This window comes from Carya illinoinensis, chromosome 15, assembly GCF_018687715.1.
Source record: "Carya illinoinensis cultivar Pawnee chromosome 15, C.illinoinensisPawnee_v1, whole genome shotgun sequence".
Taxonomy (NCBI): Eukaryota; Viridiplantae; Streptophyta; class Magnoliopsida; order Fagales; family Juglandaceae; genus Carya; species Carya illinoinensis.
In genome coordinates, this window is record NC_056766.1 from 9,754,807 (window position 1) to 9,777,510 (window position 22,704).

Genomic DNA, 22,704 nt, shown 5'->3' on the forward strand with positions numbered 1-22,704 from the left:
CAGATGGAAGATCTAACATGATTAGGTGATACAAATTTATGTGATTTATTATGAATTATTGGTTAATTAAATTTGAATTTACAAGTTCATACACAAAAATTAGGTTTTCTAATTAAACCAAATCATATAATCATAACAATAATAAAGTTTCTAATAAAAATATATAAATTTTAGTGATAATAAAAGAAATGGATAAATAATAGTTGCAGTCATAGAGTGTGAAAGTGCCGCGTAATTCTTTTGAAAAAAGTGAGTTAATACGAGACCCACATGAACAAAATTAATTTTTTAATAGTGCACACCATAACTTTTCAAAACGATTGTGCGGCGCTTACGCACCACATGACTGTATATAACATTATAGTTAATGGTAAGATCGAGTACTTTTACTTCCATGAGATTGGGACTGGATCAATGGACACAATCCAACTAAGAGATTACTTGACAAAAATATACATAACACAATCCAAGCATTTAAAATCATATATAAAAGTTTTTAACGAATGATTTTATTAATTAGTTTCAATAAAAATACAACATGCATTTAATTAGTAACATAGTTCTAATAATAATACAATTCAAGTAAGAATCTCAAGTTTCCTATTAAGTTATAAAGTCATTAAAATAGTAATATTTTACTCATAGTGACAAATTCAATACAAAACACTCTTCTCATAGTTTTTTCTTTTGAAATCTTTAACTAATTAAAGTGAAAATAAAAAAACCTTTTAATTTATCTTTCAATTTTTATACATTTCTCGCCAAACACAAGAATGAAGAAGTTGTAATTTGTTTTAGTTCTATCATGTTTCCATATATATAAGAACAAAACTCATTCATCAAACACAATAAAAAAGGAAATTAACAAAGTTTTTAAATTCCTCACGAAATCGATTTATTTACCGATTTAACCCGATTCAAAAACTCAAATGAATTTTTATTTTTTAATCCATTTGAATTGAATCAATCTAAATTAACCCCCTTTTTTTGGATGATATACCTAATTCAAATCGATATTTTCAAAGATAATATTGCCTAAATTACAGTATTGTGTCAAATCAGAGGTATTACTAAACATAAAAATATAGAAATAAAAAAGCCCACAATTCTTGAGAATTTAGATTTGTTAGAGTTTAAAATCTCAAGATGTAAAAAATATGTAAAAGTGATTACACAGAGAATTTTTCTAATAGTAAATACAGAGAAAGCTAAATTAAAACGGGAACCATAATATTACAGATAAAGGTGTAACCAGTCTAGTTTTGGACAAAATTTATGACCGAACTAGTATATACTGATTTTACATTTTTTAAAACCGATTACATATCGGTTACCTTCCTAAACCGGTACTCCAGCTTTATCGGTTTTAATGTACTATATTATATATTATATAATATAGTATATAATACTATAGTGATAATATATTGTAGTATATTATAATATATAGTTATATAGTATTAGTATAACTATTAACATGCACTATATAATATTAGTATAACTATTAATACAATAAACAAATTAAATAATATATGATTTTAAAATTTAAAATTATATTAATTAGTAATTTATCATATAATACAAAACTATTTTATATATAGTTATATATTATATATAAATATTATATACAATATAAAAAATTAAAAAATATATAAATCAGTCCGGTCCTGTTTTAGAAAAAGAAAAATTAGAATCAGATCGAATTTAACCGATATTAAGAAAAATAAACCCCGTACCAGACCGGACCAAAACATTGGTCTGGTCAAATCCAGTTTATCGGTTTATCGGTTTTTTTTTACACACCTAACTACAGATTTGTCCTAGAATCATCTTTGGAAATAAGCATTCAAGTGGTAATTAATATGCAGCCCTTGCAAAAGCCAAAAGGAATAAGTAAAGAAGATTCTTTTGTAAGGAAGATCATTTTGATTTTTCAATCTTTATATAGGTAACCCATATAATGAACAAGCATTTTCTTACCTTCAACAACGTATATGATCAACAGATGCTTTTATTTTTAAAAAGAAAATAAATAAAAAATAAAAATCTTCATCATTCTTCATTATGGCAAAGGATAACAATTTCGGTCTTTCAATAGGTTTCCACTTTCATGCTTGCTAGTTCTTGTGTTGTTTTCTTTCTTTCTCCATGCTAAATCAGGATCAATAATATATAGGAAGATATACATTGTCCACATGATAAGTCTTATATGCCCGAAGCTTTTACTAGTTCCCATAAGAAAAAGGAAAACACTACTCCGGCCCACGGAGTAGTGTCACCAATTTTTTGTACCGATTCTTTTTTTTTTTTAACTTAATAATTAAAGAAGTGTTTTTAATGAATTTGTGTTTTTTTTAATATTTTTTAAAAATGTTTAAAGTGTTTAAAAAAATGTTTGAAAAAAAATCCGTTTTAGCTGTTCGAAGAAGATTCTCGGTGCGTGTAATAGCATCACGGTAAGAAAAATGATAAATTTATAACTAGTCTATAACTATTTTACATCTCTACTTAAAATGAAGCTTGTTAGTTATGTATATTTGAAATAACTTTTTAATGAAATGGCACAATTACATGATTAGTTGATTTAAAATGAACTATAAAATAATTGTGAAAAAGTTGTATGTGTATCATTATTTATTTTTTTATTGAAGTGTTACAATTATATTGGTTAATTTAAAATGAGTTATAAAAAAGTTATAAGTATATTATTACACACTAGGTGCCCATTTATCCTGTACTTCTTTTTAGGACTACATCTTTCCTATTCTAATTATATACGTATGATCCTGTTCTTCATGGTTTTAGTGCTCCTCTCTCTAGATGAACTAGAGTCTCTAAAGAAATCTCCAGCCTTCATTTCAGATTTATAGAGACAAGACTCATGTCAAGCTTGATACCAATCATTCTTGTGAATTCCTCTCTCCAAATCCTCCTGTTAGCCTATGGTTTGTTTGAAAATTTGGGAAAGATGTCATTATTGGAGTCTTTGACAGTGGTGTATGGCCAGTGAGTGATCAGTTCAAAAAATAATGGAATCAGTACGAGCGTTCCAACTAGGTGGAAGGGAACTTGTGAGCGAGGCTAGAGAAGATTTCAATTCCTCCTTGTGCAATTCAAAGCTTATAGGAGCAAGATATTTGATCAATAAGGGTCTCTTAAAAGCACATCCCAACACACAAATTAGAATGAACTCTGTTAGGGATACCGTGGGGCTTGGGACTTATATATGTTTCCTCTGTAGCACCACGCACATACAAGGCTTGCCATTTACAAGGTCTTTTGGAGAAAGCCCTACCCTGTCCATGGTGTTAATATCAATTAGCACATTCTTTGGCATGATGGATGATTTATTAATAGAACAAAATTTACTTGCAACAACTTCATTTCATGCTATGAAGAAGGGTGTACATGTTGGTTACAACTTCAGCACGAAATGAGGCCTCAGGCTTGAGACTTTACACAAAGGGAGTAATGTTAGGCACAAGCCTAAAATGTACAAGTGTTTTGTAAAAATGTGGGCCTTATAAAGAAAAAGTGAGTTCTTCACAGTTTTTCATGGTGCAGTATACTTTTTTATAAAGAGATTGAATGAGACTTGTGCATTTGGGACTTCTATGTGAAATGAAATGACCAACATTTATTCGAGGCGGGAGGTATTTCTTGTGCTTGTCTTGTAATTAGCAAAAATGATGCACCCTTTCTGCTTGAATATGTAAACTCTAATCCTGGGGTCAATGCTTGCTAGCATGATATTCCAACATATATACTATTCTGGGGATCCGGACAAAGCCTGCACCAGTTGCATGTGGCTAGTTTATATGCTTCAAGGCCCCGGGTCCTTAATTCTCGAGGCTTTCCAAGTATCTTGAAGCCAGATGTAATGGCACCTGGGTCACTCGTTTTAGGTGCTTGGTCACCAAAATCACCGACGATTATCTGTCTAGTCCTGATTATAGGTTAATGCATAGGGCATCAATTGCATGTCCTCGTGTTGCTGGTGTTGCTGCTCTTTCGAAAGGTGTACATGACCCAGATTGGAGTCGTCCAGCAGCTATAAAGAGTGCCATGCATCATGACCGCTGCAGCTAGATCATTTTGATAACAGTTTAAGCCCAATTCAAGAGAGTGGAAATTATAAACGTCAAGTTCCTTCTCCATTGGCCATGCAAGGATCATCAGGTCAGGCTTTTCCGGTGCAAGCATTTGTGCCAGGTTTGATCTATATATATGATATAACCCCAAATGATTATGTCATGAATTTCTTAAGTTCTACAAAGCTTAATGAATCACAACTTCAAAACATCATTTATCCAGATTATAATTGCACATGAATTTCTATTCATGTGCATGGCACTACAACAGTTGTGAGTAAGGAGTTTTGGAGGCTTCTAATCAATGTTGGACAAACTGGAAATGTGATTACAAGACTTCCTCACCCACTTACAATACTACCATTCATTCCTACCACCTTTTCCCTTGTCAAGACCAGATCATTCCTCCTCACAATACTATATATTGCTCCAAAATACCTAACAAATATATATATATATATATATATATATATATATATATAAATCGAACAGTACTGATGAGACAAAAGACTTAGTATTGCCGGCCCTATAAGCTCTGTCTCCGGTTGCATGCATGCACCCATATCAAATATAAAATGCTTATTATCATAGTTGTTGCCCAGATGACTAACACAAGAGGGGGGGTGAATTGAGTTGTATTAAAAAAAAAATAACAATTATAAATCAAATATATAATATAAAATATAAACAAAATATGAAATAACAATAAATATAAAGAGTAAAGGTAAGAGAGAAGCAAACTCAGTATGTTAACGAGGTTCGGCCCCACTGCCTACGTCCTCGCCTCAAGCTACCCCTTGAGGATTCCCAAATTCACTATTCAACCTCCTTCAGGTGGAGATAGAAACCTATTACACCTTTGAACAACACCGCTACAAAGGATCCGTGTAGAACACCCTCTACACTTGCAATTACCTTACACGTGGTGATTCAACTATTCCCCGTGTAGAATACTTTCTACACACACAAGGGTTATACACACCCTTTTTCTGATACAAAAGCTGATAGTGGGTAGGTTATCAGAAAACACTCCTCAACGAGTGAAATAAGAACAATACAGCGCAAACTATATCTCTCAAAATGAACAAGGATTAAGGCTCAATGTTTAGAGAAGAGAGAATGAAAGCTTTGAATGAATGTTGTATACTCTTGGTGTTGTGAATGTGAAGCTCTCAAATGATCTATTTATAGGCATATGAGACTTCATATTCAAATTTAAAAAGATTCACATGTCAAAGACAACATCATTCACTTTTTCAAAAAATTCAAATAAAAGGTTCTTCTTTTTCAATTGTCAAAGACAACATCATTCACTTTTTCAAAGAATTCAAATAAAATGTTCTTCTTTTTCAATTGTCAAAGACAACATCATTCACTTTTTCAAAAAATCAAACCTAATCTTTTACTTTTGACATATGACAAAATGAGCATATTTTCATTTTCAAAAAATTCAAACCTAATCTTTTACTTTTTGTATAAGTCTAAAAAAGCATCAATCACTTTTGAAAATATTCAAATAAAACATGCACATGCAAAAGATGACAATCAATCATCTTTAATATTTTCAAAGTTCAACTCTTTAATCAAGGCATGCACATGCAAAAGATGACAATCAATCATCTTTAATATTTTCAAAGTTCAACCCTTTAATCAAGGCATGCACATGCAAAAGATGACAATCAATCATCTTTCAAAATTTTCAAATTTAATTTTCAAAAATATTCATGCACATGTGGAAAATGTATTTTAATGCTTTATGATAAAATATTAATTTTGACCATTAATCCTAATTTCGAATTTTGAAGAGATTTACAACATTACTCTATAATTTTAATGTGAACTTGTTCCCTTCTTGCTCATGCTTGTTTCCTTGATGTGCTTGACTCCATTGTGTAGACAACTTGAGCTTGAGACTTCTTTATTCTTTGAATTCATTTGTTATCATCAAAATCCATGTGTAAATATATAATTACACAAAACTTGAAATCTTGGGTTCAACAATCTCCCCCTTTTTGATGATGACAAATACTTGATAGAACCTGAAACCTGTATTAATACTTAAGCTCCCCCTGAGAATGTGCGTTAGTTTTTCAAGCAAAAGTATAAATATAATTCCAAGCATATATAACAAGTTTAGCAATTTAAACAGTGTTAATGTTCTAGTCTAACACTTCTCCCCCTTTTGGCATCATTAAAAAGGATCCGCAACAAGTAAATGGACTGAAGAAAACGATGCGTTTAATAGTCACTGTAGATAGTTGAAAAATGGAGCCGTCCGTGACCCGACAAGTGCTGCAAAGCCTCGAGGCCTAACTCTATGAATTTAATACGGCTGAAGATTTAAACAATCGCCTGATGTTGTTGACAAGCGGGATTGAAGGCTCCGAGTTTCTATAAAAAAATGATCATTTTCATCTATCGGATGCCAAAAAAATAATCACTTCTTGACCTGAGTTCTGTTTTTCCACAACGATAGAATGGCTGAGCAATTCTCTTCCACTAATGTTCCAGACTTGAATCAGGAACCCTTGACGCATCAATCATCAATCTTCTCTCCTAAGGCCGTCAATACCATGATAGGAGCAGTGAACCGTTTTTCTAATAAGGCTGATTCTGAGATTATTGCAGAATCAAGAATGCTCAGTAATCAATATGCTGCCTCTGTTACGATCATGTCTCGAAGGTTAATGGCGAGGGTGAGTGAGATTGATCATCTTAACATGCAAATATCTGAGTTACGACAGAAGCTTGCTAATAAGGATAGTGAGAATAAAAGGCTAAAGCAAGAAAACCAAGAGTTGAAAAAATTTGCAGATTGGTATGCTCATGATCTGCAACCACGAATAGAAGAGCTGGAACGAGAAAGGGTTCAGATACAAGGTCAACATCGGCAGATAACAGCAGAGGTTCATCGTTTACTAGAAAAATAGGGACAATCTACTGTTAATCTCGCTGGCTTAGTAAGAAAACTTTTGACAATGTGTGTCCAGCATATCTTGTATTTCTTTTGACTAAATAAGATTTGAAGAGAAAATAATTTGTCTTATTCTTTATGCTATCTCTATAAAATCAATCCTGAAGTTCATCTAATCCGCATCAAGTTTTCATCTCATCTCTATAACTCATCTGCATTCCTTCAGCATTCTCGTTTTAAGCCTTCTATTCTTTTCTCAATGGCTCATTCTTCTAACATTTCTCTAGATCCATCCATGAGGCATTCTGCATCTCAACCTCCTGTTCTTTCTGCAGCTACCATTGGTGCCATGTTGCAGCAAGAAAATAATAATCTGACTAATAAGTCAGATTCTGATGCTATTTATGACTTGGTGAGTCTTGGGACTCGCTACTCTTCCTCTATTGTGGCTTTTTCTCAGCGGCTACAAGCCAAAAATCACGAAGTTGAAAAGCTCAAAGAACAAATTGTTGTACTTCAACAAATTGTTCAAGAGTCTCACACAAGGGAAGGAATCATTCGGCAGAAGAATAAACAGTTGAAATCTTTATTAGATTCTTCATTCCGCTTGCCGGTTCCCATGAATAAGAATGACATGATATTGTATGAAGAGAATGAGCGTCTCAAACATGAGGCTAAGAATCTCAAATTTATGTAAAAGTATTAAAAAAAATCTATCTCTATTTTTATTGACTCTGGTCTATCTTTTAAGAGATATTCATAGCATGCATCATACCTATTTCTCTTCTGATCATACATAATCTATCTTCTGGTAAAGGTTTTGTGAAAATATCTGCTAACTGATCGTGTGTGTTTGTGAACTCTAACATTATATCACCTTTTTGCACATGATCTCGAAGAAAATGATGCCTTATTTCAATATGCTTAGTTCTAGAATGTTGTATTGGGTTCTTTGAAAGATTTATAGCACTTGTATTATCACATTTGATTGGAATGTGATTATACATGAGTTTAAAATCTTCAAGTTGTTGCTTCATGTAGAGAACTTGAGCACAACAACTACCCGCAGCAACATATTCTGCCTCAGCAGTAGATAGTGCAACAGAATTTTGTTTTTTACTAAACCAGGAAACTAATGCATGACCTAAGAAATGGCATGCTCCACTAGTGCTTTTTCGATCTATCTTACAGCCAGCATAATCTGCATCTGTGTAGCTGATTAGATCGAAAGATGTGTGCTTAGGGTACCATAACCCTAGGTTAATTGTAGCACTAAGATATCTAAGAATGCGCTTAACTGCAATTAAATGTGATTCTTTTGGAGATGATTGAAAACGTGCACATAAGCACACACTAAACATAATATCTGGTCTACTGGCTGTTAAATATAATAAGCTACCAATCATATCTCGATATATCTTCGAGTCAACTGGCTTACCGGATTCATCTTTATCAAGTTTAGTTGATGGGCTCATTGGTGTTCCAATTTCCTTAGCATTTTCCATCCCAAACTTCTTCAGTAATTCCTTAATATATTTTGATTGATTGATGAATGTCCCACTTTTTGCTTGCTTAATTTGCAATCCGAGAAAGAATGTAAGTTCACCCATCATGCTCATCTCAAATTCTTCCTGCATAGTCTTAGCAAAAACTTGACACATATTTTCATTAGTAGCACCGAATATTATATCATCAACATAAATCTGAATCAAAAGAATATCATCATTTTCATATTTAATGAAAAGAGTTGTGTCGATTTTTCCTCTTGAAAAACCTTTTTCAATCAAGAAACCACTGAGTCTCTCGTACCAAGCTCTAGGAGCTTGTTTAAGTCCATATAGTGCTTTTGTGAGTTTGAAAACATGATTTGGGGAAATATGATTTTCAAAACCTGGAGGTTGCTCAACATATACCTCTTCATTTATAAAACCATTTAAGAAAACACTTTTAACATCCATTTGAAAAAGTTTGAAATCTTTATAACAAGCATATGCAAGTAGCATTCGAATAGCTTCTAATCTTGCGACAGGTGCATATGTCTCATCATAATCGATTCCTTCTTCTTGATTAAAACCTTGGGCTACAAGTCGAGCCTTATTTCTAGTAATGACTCCAGACTCATCTTTCTTGTTTCTAAAAACCCATTTTGTTCCAATAATAGTATAATTTTTGGGTCTAGGAACAAGTGTCCAAACATCATTTCTTTCAAATTGATTCAACTCTTCTTGCATAGCTAGAATCCAAGATTCATCAAGAAGTGCGTCATCAATATTTTTGGGTTCAATTTGAGATAGAAAAGCAGTATGATTACAAATATTTCTAAGAGATGATCGAGTACTTACACCTTGTGAAGGTTCTCCCAAAATTTGTTCCACTGGATGATCTTTCACAAATTTCCACTGTTTGGTTGCATCTTGTATTAAATTTTGATGATCTTTCCTGATGGCTCCATGTTGAACTTCCTCTATTGCTTTCTCTTTGTTGAGATTGAGACTTTCTGTGTTATTTATACCTTCTGTTTCTTCATCAATAGATTTCTTGGAGAGTGGAGAATTAGATTCATCAAATACTACATGCATAGATTCTTGTACAGTTAAAGTCTTTTTGTTGAATACTCTATAAGCTTTACTATTAGTAGAATACCCGAGAAAAATACCTTCATCAGATTTTGCATCAAACTTGCCTAAATTATCTCTGTCATTCAAAATAAAACATTTGCATCCAAATACATGAAAGTAACCAATGTTGGGCTTTTTCTCATTCCAAAGCTCATAGGGGGTTTTATCTAATTTAGACCTTAACATAACTCTATTTATAACATAACATGCAGTACTTACCGCTTCGGCCCAAAAATAACTAGGCAAGTTGTTCTCATTGAGCATTGTTCTTGCCATCTCTTGAAGAGATCTATTTTTCCTCTCTACTACCCCATTTTGTTGAGGAGTTCGAGGAGCAGAAAAATTATGAATAAAACCGTTTTCATCACAAAATGTTTCAATATTTTTATTAACAAACTCTTTTCCTCTATCACTTCGGATACTTGAAATAGTATAGCCTTTTTCATTTTAAATTCTCTTGCATAACTTGGTAAAGGCATTATGTGCCTCATCTTTATGAGCAAGAAAGATGACCCAAGTATATCTAGAGAAATCATCAACAATAACAAATGCATAATATTTTCCTCCTAGACTTGCAACTCTATTTGGTCCAAAAAGATCCATGTGTATCAGTTGCAATGGTCTAGTAGTGGAAATATGTTTCTTAGTTTTAAAAGAAGTTTTTGTTTGTTTACCAAATTGACATGCATCACAAATTTTGTCTTTAAGAAAATATGTTTTTGGTAAACCTCTCACAAGATCATTTTTTGAAAGTTTGGAAATAAGTTCCATATTGGCATGACCTAATCTTCTATGCCATAACCAACTAGTTTCATTTTGAGCTGACAAGCAAATAGCATCTTGTGAGGTAATTTCTTCAAAATCAATTGTATAAACATTATTGTTTCTAAAAGCAATAAAACAAATATTACAATCATGATCATTCAAAATAATGCATTTATCCATTTTAAAAGTAACTGTAAATCCTTTATCACATAATTGACTTATGCTCAAAAGATTATGTTTTAAACCTTCAACAAGTAGAACATCTTCAATTATGAGAGAAGATTCATTACCAATTTTACCTATTCCCACGATCTTCCCTTTTGAGTTGTCTCCAAATGTCACGTGTCCTTCTTCTTTAGATTTAAGATCAAAGAACTTAGTCTTGTCTCCCGTCATGTGTCTTGAACATCCACTATCTAAAAACCACTTATTTTTGCTTGTGGATGACTTCATGCATACCTATAAAAACATTTAAAATGATTTTTCTTGGTACCCAAGTTCTTTGGGTCCTTTATTTATTAGTATTAGAAGAAACAAGATTTTTAGGTACCCATATGGCCCTAATAGTCATTGTATGATTTCTTCTAATAGGACAAGTATGATAATTATGACCATTTCTATTACAAAAATTACAAATAGCATGTGACATATATGAAAAACTTGAATGATTATAATAATATCCTTTTTTGACAAAATTATTTTTATGAAAAGAATTTTGAATATTAGTCTTTGAGGTAGAATGATTATCAAAGAAATTTTTATAAGGTTTGTATTTTTGTTTTGGCATATATCCCAAACCTGCCTTGTCAAAAACACATCTTTGACTACCAAGAAGTTTTTCAAAATTTCTTTTTCCATTTGTAAAGTTTTCAACAATATTTTCTAAATCGGTTTTCTTCTTATTCAATTCAAGATTTTCATCTTTCAAAATGATACTTTCTTTTCTTAAAATTTCAATTTCGTTTGTTAAAGAAGAATTTTTCTTTTTCAAAGCAGTATACTTGATACCCAATTTTTCAAATTCCTCATAAATCTCTTCTAAAACATTTTGCAATTCTTCATATGAAGGATTTTCAATATTATCAAGATTTGTTACCTCAATGTCATCTTTAGCCATAAGACAAAGATTTGCTGATTCTTCATTGCTTGCTTCACTATCTGAGCTACTTGAATCATCATCCCATGTAGCTTTCATTGCTTTCTTGCCCTTGTTTCGATCTTTCTTTAGCAGAGGACAATCTGGCTTGATATGACCAGGTTTATTGCATTTATAACAAATTAAAGTGTCTTTTTTACCTGAATCTTTCTTGGAAAACTTTTTGAAAGATTTCCTCGGAGGAGTTCTATTTTTCTTCAAGAACCTCTGAATTCTTCTTGTTATCATCGCAACTTCTTCATCTTTATCGTCATTTTCCTCATCTTCATCACTTTCACTTTCATGAGGAACAGCTTTAAGTGCTAAGCTCTTCTTTGGCTTTCCTTCTTCTTCTCCTCTTTTCAATGTGTACTCATGGGTGATAAGTGACCCGATGAGTTCATTGACTTCAAGCTTCTTGAGGTCTCTAGCTTCAAGAATAGCTGTAACTTTTGATTCCCAACGTTTTGGTAAAGAGTTGAGAATTTTTCTTACTATCTCCACCTTGGAATAAACTTTGCCAAGAGCTGTCAAGCTGTTTATGATATTAGTAAAACGAGTGTGCATACTAGAAATAGATTCATCATCATTCATCTTAAACATTTCATATTCATGAGTAAGAATATAAATTTTTGATTCTTTGACTTGCGAAGTTCCTTCATAAGTTACTTCCAAGTTATCCCAAATTTCCTTTGCCGTAGCGCAATTCATTATTCTATTAAACTCATTTCCATTAAGAGCATTATATAATAAATTCATAGCAGTTAAATTTAAAGTATAAAGTCTATCGTCTTCACGATCAAACTCTTCTTCTTCCTTTTTGACCTTTATTCCACCAACCACTTTTGTTGGAATATAAGGTCCATTTACAATACATTTCCATATTTTTCTACCTTGAGCTTGAAGAAATATTCTCATTCTAACTTTCCAGAATGAGTAATTATCTCCACAAAAGAGTGGAGGCCGACTACTAGATTGACCTTCACCAAATGAAGCTGCAATGTTAGCCATAAGATCTTAACTCAAAAGATAGTTAATCTTATAATAGAGCTCTTAGCTCTGATACCAATTGTTGCCCAGATGACTAACACAAGAGGGGGGGTGAATTGAGTTGTATTAAAAAAAATAACAATTATAAATCAAATATATAATATAAAATATAAACAAAATATGAAATAACAATAAATATAAAGAGTAAGGGTAAGAAAGAAGCAAACTCAGTATGTTAACGAGGTTCGGCCCCACTGCCTACGTCCTCGCCTCAAGCTACCCCTTGAGGATTCCCAAATTCACTATTCAACCTCCTTCAGGTGGAGATAGAAACCTATTACACCTTTGAACAACACCGCTACAAAGGATCCGTGTAGAACACCCTCTACACTTGCAATTACCTTACACGTGGTGATTCAACTATTCCCCGTGTAGAATACTTTCTACACACACAAGGGTTATACACACCCTTTTTCTGATACAAAAGCTGATAGTGGGTAGGTTATCAGAAAACACTCCTCAACGAGTGAAATAAGAACAATACAGCGCAAACTATATCTCTCAAAATGAACAAGGATTAAGGCTCAATGTTTAGAGAAGAGAGAATGAAAGCTTTGAATGAATGTTGTATACTCTTGGTGTTGTGAATGTGAAGCTCTCAAATGATCTATTTATAGGCATATGAGACTTCATATTCAAATTTAAAAAGATTCACATGTCAAAGACAACATCATTCACTTTTTCAAAAAATTCAAATAAAAGGTTCTTCTTTTTCAATTGTCAAAGACAACATCATTCACTTTTTCAAAGAATTCAAATAAAATGTTCTTCTTTTTCAATTGTCAAAGACAACATCATTCACTTTTTCAAAAAATCAAACCTAATCTTTTACTTTTGACATATGACAAAATGAGCATATTTTCATTTTCAAAAAATTCAAACCTAATCTTTTACTTTTTGTATAAGTCTAAAAAAGCATCAATCACTTTTGAAAATATTCAAATAAAACATGCACATGCAAAAGATGACAATCAATCATCTTTAATATTTTCAAAGTTCAACTCTTTAATCAAGGCATGCACATGCAAAAGATGACAATCAATCATCTTTAATATTTTCAAAGTTCAACCCTTTAATCAAGGCATGCACATGCAAAAGATGACAATCAATCATCTTTCAAAATTTTCAAATTTAATTTTCAAAAATATTCATGCACATGTGGAAAATGTATTTTAATGCTTTATGATAAAATATTAATTTTGACCATTAATCCTAATTTCGAATTTTGAAGAGATTTACAACATTACTCTATAATTTTAATGTGAACTTGTTCCCTTCTTGCTCATGCTTGTTTCCTTGATGTGCTTGACTCCATTGTGTAGACAACTTGAGCTTGAGACTTCTTTATTCTTTGAATTCATTTGTTATCATCAAAATCCATGTGTAAATATATAATTACACAAAACTTGAAATCTTGGGTTCAACAATAGTCACGGGAGGAGGCAAACCTTATCAAATTGATCTATTCTTGCTTTGAATTACCATTAATGTTATACCAGTCAAAGCCCAAAACTTGGTTCCCTAAGCACTCAAGTGCATCCATCTAAAACTCTTCTGTGGATATAACATATATATATATATATATATATGAGATTAATGTATTTACGTACCCTTTTACTGATCTGTCTAATTACTACTCCAGCTCATGTAAGAAAATTCTATTTGTAAGATTATTTATTGACCTACACAACATATCATTAATGTAGAAACTTCCACGTACGTCAGTGTATAATTATAATAAATCTCAAAACAAGTGATGCATGGATACAAGGACTTGTAACAAAACTTCGTTTATGTATTAAATTTTGCATGTCTTTCCAGCATTGTTAATTGAGTACTGCTACAACCATAAAAAGATATCACAAAAATAGATTCAAAAACTGATGTAACATAATGTGATATTTTATATTTACTTTATAATAAAAGAATTTTTTTACAATTTGACGTACCTCATTTAAACACGTTAATTTGTGAATTTGTGAATTTACTTTACAGACATTCCTTTATGCTTACAGCAGTTCTTTTGTCAAAACTTATTTGGGATGTTCTTAATGTTTGGTGCATTCAATTTTTTATTTTTATTTTATAGAAACATAACAATATCATTGAATGCATTCAAATTATTATTATTATTATTATTATTATTATTATTATTATTATTTGTAATATGCTAATATCAGATAGGAAAATGATAGTTGAACCAAGTATCCCTACCAACAAAATGGATCGATTTTTTTTAATTTTTTTATTTAATAATTAAGAAATTGATTATTAGTGAATTTGTGTTTTATTTTTAAAAAGCATTTAAGATATATAAGAAAAATTGGTTGAAATTAAAAAAGAAGAAGTGCAATTAGCACTTATGAGTCCAAACTATCGGTACTTTTTCTCGAGTTCAAATTTTAGCCAATATCACGTAAGTGTGCATTTACCTATTTCATTTAAATGTAATTCCCATATTGTATTATCCATTTATTTTTTATATAATGATAAAATATTATTAATTTAATAATTTTTTTAATTTATTTTTATCACATTTTGTAGTTTTACTAATTAAATGTTGATAATAATTATATTTGTTAAAGTGAGAAAATATTATTTTAATATTTGTTGAAATTACTGTAGTATTTTATATTTGGTGAATTAGAACCTATTTGGGATTGAGTTTGAAAACTTAAAAAGTACTTTTAATTGTTTAAAATCTCTTTTAAAGAAAAAAAAATATGTTTGATAAATTTATAAAAAGTGCTTTCATCATCTAAAAAAGTTGAAAATCTAATTTTTTAAAAAGCACTAAATTGAAGCTTTTATTGAAAAACTCTTGCAAATAAATATATATTTTAAAAAAATTAATATAACTAACTTTAAAAATACTTTAAAAACATGATTACCAAACAGTAAATGACTTTTTAATAGTAGATTTTGTTATTTAAATTACAAGCTATAAGCTTAAAAATTATAAATTATATTTTTCATCGCAATCTCAAACATGATTTTAAAGTAGCTAACATCTAAATATTTTTAGTATCGTCCAATCCAATTTAGATTTTCTTAGTACATATTAACTAAATTTTAACCATCGTTAAATTTTGGTGAAGCTAATGAAAATGTTAAAAGAAGAAAAAGATAAATGATATTTATAATTATGGTGTATATAAGTGTAAAATAATATTTTTTAAATAAATTGAATAAATATAAAATTTATGTAAAATATAATAATTTTTTTTAACGATAATCCAACTCTCCTAAAAAACAATTATACAACATTAATGGAATTCACACGTGCAGATGTATATATCGTTACAGAAGAAAATTTGTAAACAGAGTTAAGCAATTCTATGTTCTCAATTTCGTAAAATTCATTTTTAGAAAGAGGAAAATTGCTCGAAATTCGAAAATTTCAACCGCGTACATGGCCGACGGGTCTTGTGGATCGAGCTTAGAGCAATAGCGTTTGTTTCATCAAAATTAATATATCTTTAAATTTTGATAAATTTATTTAAAATAAATTTACATTAAATTTATCAAAGAGGTATTTAAGAAACTTTAAACTATAATAATTATTACTCTTTCTTTAAATTTAAAGGTCTATTATTTCACATTCAAACTAATATTTTATTCAAATTTTAATAGGCAATAGTTTTATTTTATTTTATTCTAAATTAGTTAAGAATCTGTTATTTAAGTACTAAATTAAATTATTAATGTCTATATGGTTAGTATAATTACAAAATATGAAAAAAAAAATTAAAAATATTATTATTAAGAAAATAATATTATATTATTATTTTGATTAATTTAATGGTTAATCCAATATAGAATTATAGATATGAAGGCTTTGAATTTATGAAAAATATGTACTTTTTATCAAATTTTGAAAATAAATTTGATGAGTCCAATGCTAAGAGCATTGGCATTGACTTCATCAAAAGCCAAGCCAAATGTATAAAATGATGAATATGTATAAATCAAAACTGCATTAGATTCATCAAATGAGAAATTGGGAGTTTTGAGCTACAGTAAATCTATAGATTCCTTCAAATTTGAAGGGTTACTATACACTCATCAATCAATTATTTTACTATATTTTAATTCCTAATTATTGTACTTTATTTTTCCTCTCTTATTTTTTTTCCAGCAACCTTAGTTTCATTTCAGTTTTGAATTTATGGTCAGCCTCAAGTATAAAATTAAATTATTAATGTACCTATAGTTATTTAATTGTTAAAAATGAAAAAAAAAAGTATTATTATTAAAAAAATAATATTATATTATTATTTTAATAAATTTAATAGTTAATTCAATATAAGATTATAAATAGGAAGGTTTTAGATTTATGAAAAATTTATACTTTTTATTAAATTTTAAAGATAATTTTAATAAAGTCTGAATGCTCTAATGCTCTCACTAGTGCATATTGGCAACACGACAGCGAAAGTAGCCTCGGGATTTGCACTTTCTGTAGCTCCATAAATTCTGCACGCAGGCTATGGTGGAGGTTAGGTTGGATGAGGCGGTGAAGAGTACGACCTCTTTGACTTCTACACCTTGCGCTGACGAACTACACGTGTTCATTCAATGAAAAAGATTGACAGAAAATCCAATAAAAAAACCCACATGCAATCTTTCTTGTTATGGTGATTAGGGCGGGAGAGTAATCAAGATTCAAAAACCTCCATTAGAGAAGTTTAAACAGTCTTAAATGGAGCTAAGAAAGAAAGAAGAAAAAGTTCAGAATAAAGCCAAAAGGGTATGTATGATCAGAGACGGTTTTTCTGTCACCCAAGGGAGATGCGGACAAGCAACGTAGCCCCCGATTATTCTTCTTCCTTTTCCATGGCTGATATGTACGAAGCAGCCCCATCTTCGGTCACGGGTGGCGCCCCCGTGTCCGAAGAAATGTCTGTGTCTCCCTTTCTCGACCAGTTCTTGCACCACAGCTTGTCCTCTACTTCGAAGACCAAGTACGGGCATTTACACCATTTACCGCAACTCCCACAACCACCCGGAGGATTTTTCTCTGGGGAGAATTGTCGGGGGTTCATCCAATCGGCTAAACGGTACGAGTCGGAGTCGGAGAGCCGAGTCCGAGACCGAAACTCGGGTGCCGCTGTTGAATCTTCGTACGGCGTCAATGTCTCCGATCCCGGCGGTTATTTCACGGCCGACGCGAAAGAGAGCGATGAAAAGACGTTTTCTTCTGCTGGCGTTGTGGATTCTAATGCGAAGGAAAGGAGAGTTTCGTTTGAGAATTATCTCGGCGAGTTGAGTTGTGATAGCGAGGTATTTTAATTTTCCGACTTCTGTTTGGTTCTTGGGAAAATCTGAAAAAGGAAAAGAAATTGAATTCTTGAATGGTAAATCGATTATTTGCTCTGGCTTCGAAGAGCTCAAATTTAAATCTTCAGCCAGCTGAGTGCATTTAAGTATTGAAAGTTTTAATTTTTCTATCTAATTATGGGAAATTAAGAGTGAGTGGATTCTTGATGTCCAACTTAGAAGGTTGCAGGCGGATCAGAAGTAAATGCCAAGCCAGTCCCACTTCGTTCTTCATCGAAGAGGAGCAGAGTTGCTGAAGTCCATAATTTATCAGAAAAGGTTGGCTCTCAATCTTACAATCCTTTTGTGCGTAGAAATGCGTTAATTTACAATCTTACATACGGAACTATGATTTCTGTGTTTGTGTTAATTTCGTTGACTGGTCGGCAGAGGAGGAGGGGTAAGATTAATGAGAAAATGAAAGCCTTACAGAACCTAATTCCAAATTCTAACAAGGTATACTAATTCTTCTTCTTTTACAGTTTGAGCTGGACATTTCATATAGTTGCTTCAGTACTTTTGTTTTTCTATTTTTTTGATAGACTGATAAGGCTTCAATGCTGGATGAAGCGATCGATTATTTGAAGCAACTTCAGCTTCAGGTACAGGTGAGTTTTCTGTTTCAGTCAATGATCTTTTGGGTTTATGTCAACTGGTAGCTTTGGTTTGTGTCGGTTAATTTATGAAGAGCAACTGGTTTGCATGTACAACCATTCGGGATGCAAGTAGAAGATTTTTTTGCTCAAGGATAAAAGCATGAGAGTTCCAGCTAGGAACTGTGGAACATGCAAACTAGTTACCATCATTTTCGTGACATCTCGTAGGACTGGATTTTTTTATGCTCTACAAAGCTCGAGATTTGGCAAAATTGGACCATCCTCGGATCAGATTACCATTGTACAAGGCCTTCTCTTGATCTTAATCACCCATCATTTATTGTTTTCTATTGGGACACTACAACAGTTGTGGTTAAGGAATTTCGACAGATTCTAACCAATGTTGGACAAGCCGCTTCAATTTACAAGTCATGGTGAGGACACCAGAGAATTATAAAGTTATGAGAGGCAATCGTACACTGTCATTAAGACGTACAGAGGGCATAATGATGGACAAGTTTCATTTGGTGAACTTGTTTGGGCTGAAGAAAATGCAAAACACACCATGAGGAGCCCCATTGTTGTCTCACCAACGTTTCATGCAAGAGACTCTAGTTTGTGTTACTCTTAAATTAAATTTATAGGTACTAAACAAATTGATCAATTTAGGAATCAATCTGTATCATGTTTGCACATTTTTCAGGCACCCCTTGCTTTCCCCTTCCAATTATTCAACAGGCTAGAAATATGATCTGTGGATGTGATTTATGCATGAGATGATAATTTTGCATAATGACTGATTAAAGCAAAGAGTCACCATTATAGCAATGTAGATTTTATGAAGTGTGTTTTTTTTCCCCATAATCATAATAGTAATATTATTAGAAACAAAAACGTTGAGGTATAGGGGTGACAATCCCTAACAACATTCCCATACCAGTTTCCAGACTTCTACAGAAAGGGGGAAAAGCTGGAAATGAACCAAAACGGTCTTGTGCAATAATCCCTGGGGCCAAAGCCCAGGAGAAAGGCCTCCTTGATTGTTAGTTACAATTGCAATCCCAGCAATAAGTTGTCTGGAGGAGCTGCAGAAAGCAATGTAATGTTGAGTTGCAGCGGTTGGAGGGGGTGGCAGCAGAAGTAAAATGTTGTGCTGCGGTGCTTTGTGTAGCATCATGAGTCTGATGATGACCACTGAAGGTCTCTCAAATGTATAAGAGGGGTTGAGCAAAAGCCAGCTCCCAAGAAAGGTGAAGGCCAATTCCACTTTTATGGATAGTAGGTGTGAAATCTGATCTTCATCTAAAGAAAATAGAGGCCACCATGAAGGGCACAGCTCATGGGACCCGTGTGTAGGTGGAATCAAAGCATGGAGGGTGGTGTATGGAAGATTGAGAGGTGGAGAGTCTAATGGTGTGGCATGTGGAAGGCAGTGGCTGCCGAACGGTGATAGATATGATTTCCAAGTTCCTGCAAATCATAGAGAAAAACAAGGGAAGGAGAAACAAAAAGAACAGAAGAGAGGAAAAGAAACTTCCTTTCCTCCTAGGGCACAAACTGAAGGGCCCTACTTGCGGAGGGAGATTTTATTTTTTCTATGGGAGAGAGGGAAGAGATGATTTTTTGAGCTTTTATTATTTCTGCAAATGACTGAAAAGTGATACTTAGTCTGGTGTTTCGCAAAATCGTATTCCATTTTACTTTTACATACTATGTGATCGATTAGCTTTGGGATATTTCAAAATTTTCAATTTATTGAAGTTTGTGCACGAGCCAGGTTTTCTTAGAACAGTTGAAGCATAGCTTTGAATTTACCAAATGAATTGATTATTGTGCCTCCTGTGAATGATGGGGAACTGGACCATTTTTCAACTGGGACCATCATATACTAATTCTTTGTGTAGTTAAATGGTGCAATTTTCCTGTTCCTTCTTTTATCCAATATATAGTGCTTTTACTGTGCTAATTGCATAGAATTTTCTTGAAAGTTCTTTACCCGTAAAAAAAAAAAAGGATTCTTTCAAGTTTTTTCAATGTGTTCCAGCTAGCTAAGCACTATATCCAGTGGGTTGACAAAGTTACCTTGCAAAATTCAAATATATTATTGCTAGTGATCTCAAAATTTTATCATAAATTAATAATAACCGCAAGGCCTGTTTGCAGTTGATTACTCAAAATTTTGTTCACTGTTCAGCTCTTAATGAAAACTATATCCTGCATTAAACCGTGGGCACCTTTTTCTCTGTTTTTTTTCTTAGTGTCTGTCTGGATCTTGTTCTCTTGTTGACCTTCCTTTCTCCTGTTTATACTCAACCTTGAATCAAAGTACTTCTTAGTAGTGATGCACAAACTTCTTATTATAGTTCTATTGTCTGATCATGATTGATGAAGGAAAGAAAGGAAAAAGAAAAAGAAAACACGAGAAAGAAAAATGATGATTATTTGGTCAATGTTTTCAGATTTGTATGGCTCACTTTTACAATCTCTGTGATTTCTGTGAGACTACTATGCGTATATTACCTTGTGTTTTTGCCCTCTGGGACCAACGCATAAGTTGGGTTATATTTGGGTACTATAGAGATTGTTATGTTTTTCACAACAATTCAATATACCTCTCTCTTGTGGTTCGTTTTACAGATGCTATCGATGAGAAACAGATTGAGTCTGCACCCGATGTGCTTACCGGGAGTACAGCAGCCTGCACAGTTGCCTCGAACGGGAATGAGCAGCTTCGGTGAAGGAAATGGATATCTGAATTCAAGCAGTGGAATGGGAACATTTCCTGGGAATGAAGAAAGCTCGAGGCAATCTGTTTACAATCTTGGCAACCAATGCACCCTCCCCAGTCAACCATATGTTACATCTTCAGGGACAAACGCCACCATTTTAGAAGCCTCATTTCGTTTTGAAGAATCATCCCAGGCACGCTGTGAACCTCTAAATCTTACATATTCCAAGGTAACTCTAGCATGAAGAGCTACCTACATTATCAGAGATTTCAGATTAATTCCTTTGGTTTTTTGTATTAATGTTAATCATTTTGCAATTTGAAGGAAATTGATGATGATGGAACACTACAGCTAGAATTAGATAACACTGAGATTGAAAAGATCTCTGCATCAAACATGTCTTAACCATGAACTGTACTCAAAGAGGTAGGATGTAAGAAATTGCTGCATCCATCTCAGACAACTCCAATTGAATTAATTATGGGAATATACTTAGGTGTCTGCACTATATTATATTTACTTTGGTTTTGTCATATTTGTCTCAATGTAATTCCTGTATACGCTTACAATGGATACGTGTAATAGAATAGAGGTGAATAAAAGAGACATATTGGCTTGAGGTTTGTACATTACAGATATATATTCTGAACTACTTAATTTATGTTATCTTTGTTCCTTTTCCTCTTTCTTTTCTCATCTCAAATTTCTCTATGCTAGTATTTCGAGTGGATTTCGAATGGTGCTTACTAGATCCTTTTTAAGACAACATATGGTTTTCCCAATCATAAGGTGTTCTATACTTTACATCTCAAACTATCAAAATTGATATCGCTACGAATATAATATAAATAATTAAATTTATTTCTTTATATCAGTTAAATTTTTTGAGACAAGTGGTGATTTACATGATATCAGAATAAAGGTTCTGATTTAATTAAATATTTCACTTGTTGAATTTACTCATTAAAAGAGAGTATGATTTACATGTAAGGGAGAATATTAAAAATATAATATAAATAATTAAATCTATTTATTTACGATTGTAATCAACTTGAGGTTGAGCAAGTAGTACTTGTTCAAGGTCAGCATGATTTTATTGAAGCCAAATTCGAGTTCAACTTGAAACTCAAATAAAACTCAAGTTGGGTAAGGTTCAATTTGTTTATTGGGTATTATTTAAAAAAAAAATACAAACAAACTTTTAAAACATAAAATGCCCATTTTTTTTTATGAAGTATATTGTAAAGCCAAGTATCCCGTCCATTTTCAAACTGAAAAAACAAAATTAATTATAGAGGTCATTGTAGTTAGCAGCAAAAAAAAAAAGTCAATGATGAGGTTTGAATAGTGAGTTGAGATAAAATGAGATTAAATTTAAATAAAATATTGTTAGTATTAACGTCGTATTTCGTACGCTTTTAAGTAGGGTTGCTTAGTCGAACCGAGTCTTCACTTGAGTCTGATCTTGAGACGAGAGAGGTGGCCCTGCG

The 22,704-nt window shown here is 32.2% G+C and overlaps 1 protein-coding gene across 4 annotated transcripts; it reads left to right on the forward strand.

Annotated features, from left to right (window-relative positions):
• Positions 1 to 17,063: 17,063 nt before the first annotated feature.
• LOC122296343 (transcription factor PHYTOCHROME INTERACTING FACTOR-LIKE 13-like) lies at positions 17,064 to 21,888 on the forward strand. 4 transcript variants are annotated; one of them, XR_006238462.1, is made up of 6 exons: positions 17,064 to 17,853; positions 18,070 to 18,168; positions 18,280 to 18,345; positions 18,432 to 18,497; positions 18,619 to 19,129; positions 21,123 to 21,255. XR_006238462.1 is itself a non-coding variant. In XM_043105952.1 (6 exons), exons 1-6 carry the CDS (start codon positions 17,323 to 17,325, stop codon positions 21,617 to 21,619), a joined length of 1,158 nt encoding a protein of 385 aa, XP_042961886.1. In that variant the 5' UTR covers positions 17,085 to 17,322; the 3' UTR covers positions 21,620 to 21,888. The 4 variants fall into 4 exon arrangements, 3 of the variants coding, with proteins under 3 accessions (XP_042961886.1, XP_042961884.1, XP_042961883.1); XM_043105952.1 differs by lacking the exon at positions 18,619 to 19,129 and adding an exon at positions 21,539 to 21,888 and having other exon boundaries at positions 17,085 to 17,853; positions 18,432 to 18,491; positions 21,123 to 21,443; XM_043105950.1 differs by lacking the exon at positions 18,619 to 19,129 and adding an exon at positions 21,539 to 21,888 and having other exon boundaries at positions 17,088 to 17,853; positions 18,073 to 18,168; positions 21,123 to 21,443.
• Positions 21,889 to 22,704: the final 816 nt, after the last annotated feature.

Excerpts from the sequence above, each read along its gene's own strand:
- LOC122296343 (XM_043105949.1), top strand. The coding sequence starts at position 17,323 with ATGTATGATCAGAGACGGTTTTTCTGTCACCCAAGGGAGATGCGGACA. Across the intron at positions 18,498-21,122 it reads AACTTCAGCTTCAGGTACAG|ATGCTATCGATGAGAAACAG; the intron begins GTGAGTTTTCTG and ends TTCGTTTTACAG. Across the intron at positions 21,444-21,538 it reads TAAATCTTACATATTCCAAG|GAAATTGATGATGATGGAAC; the intron begins GTAACTCTAGCA and ends TGCAATTTGAAG.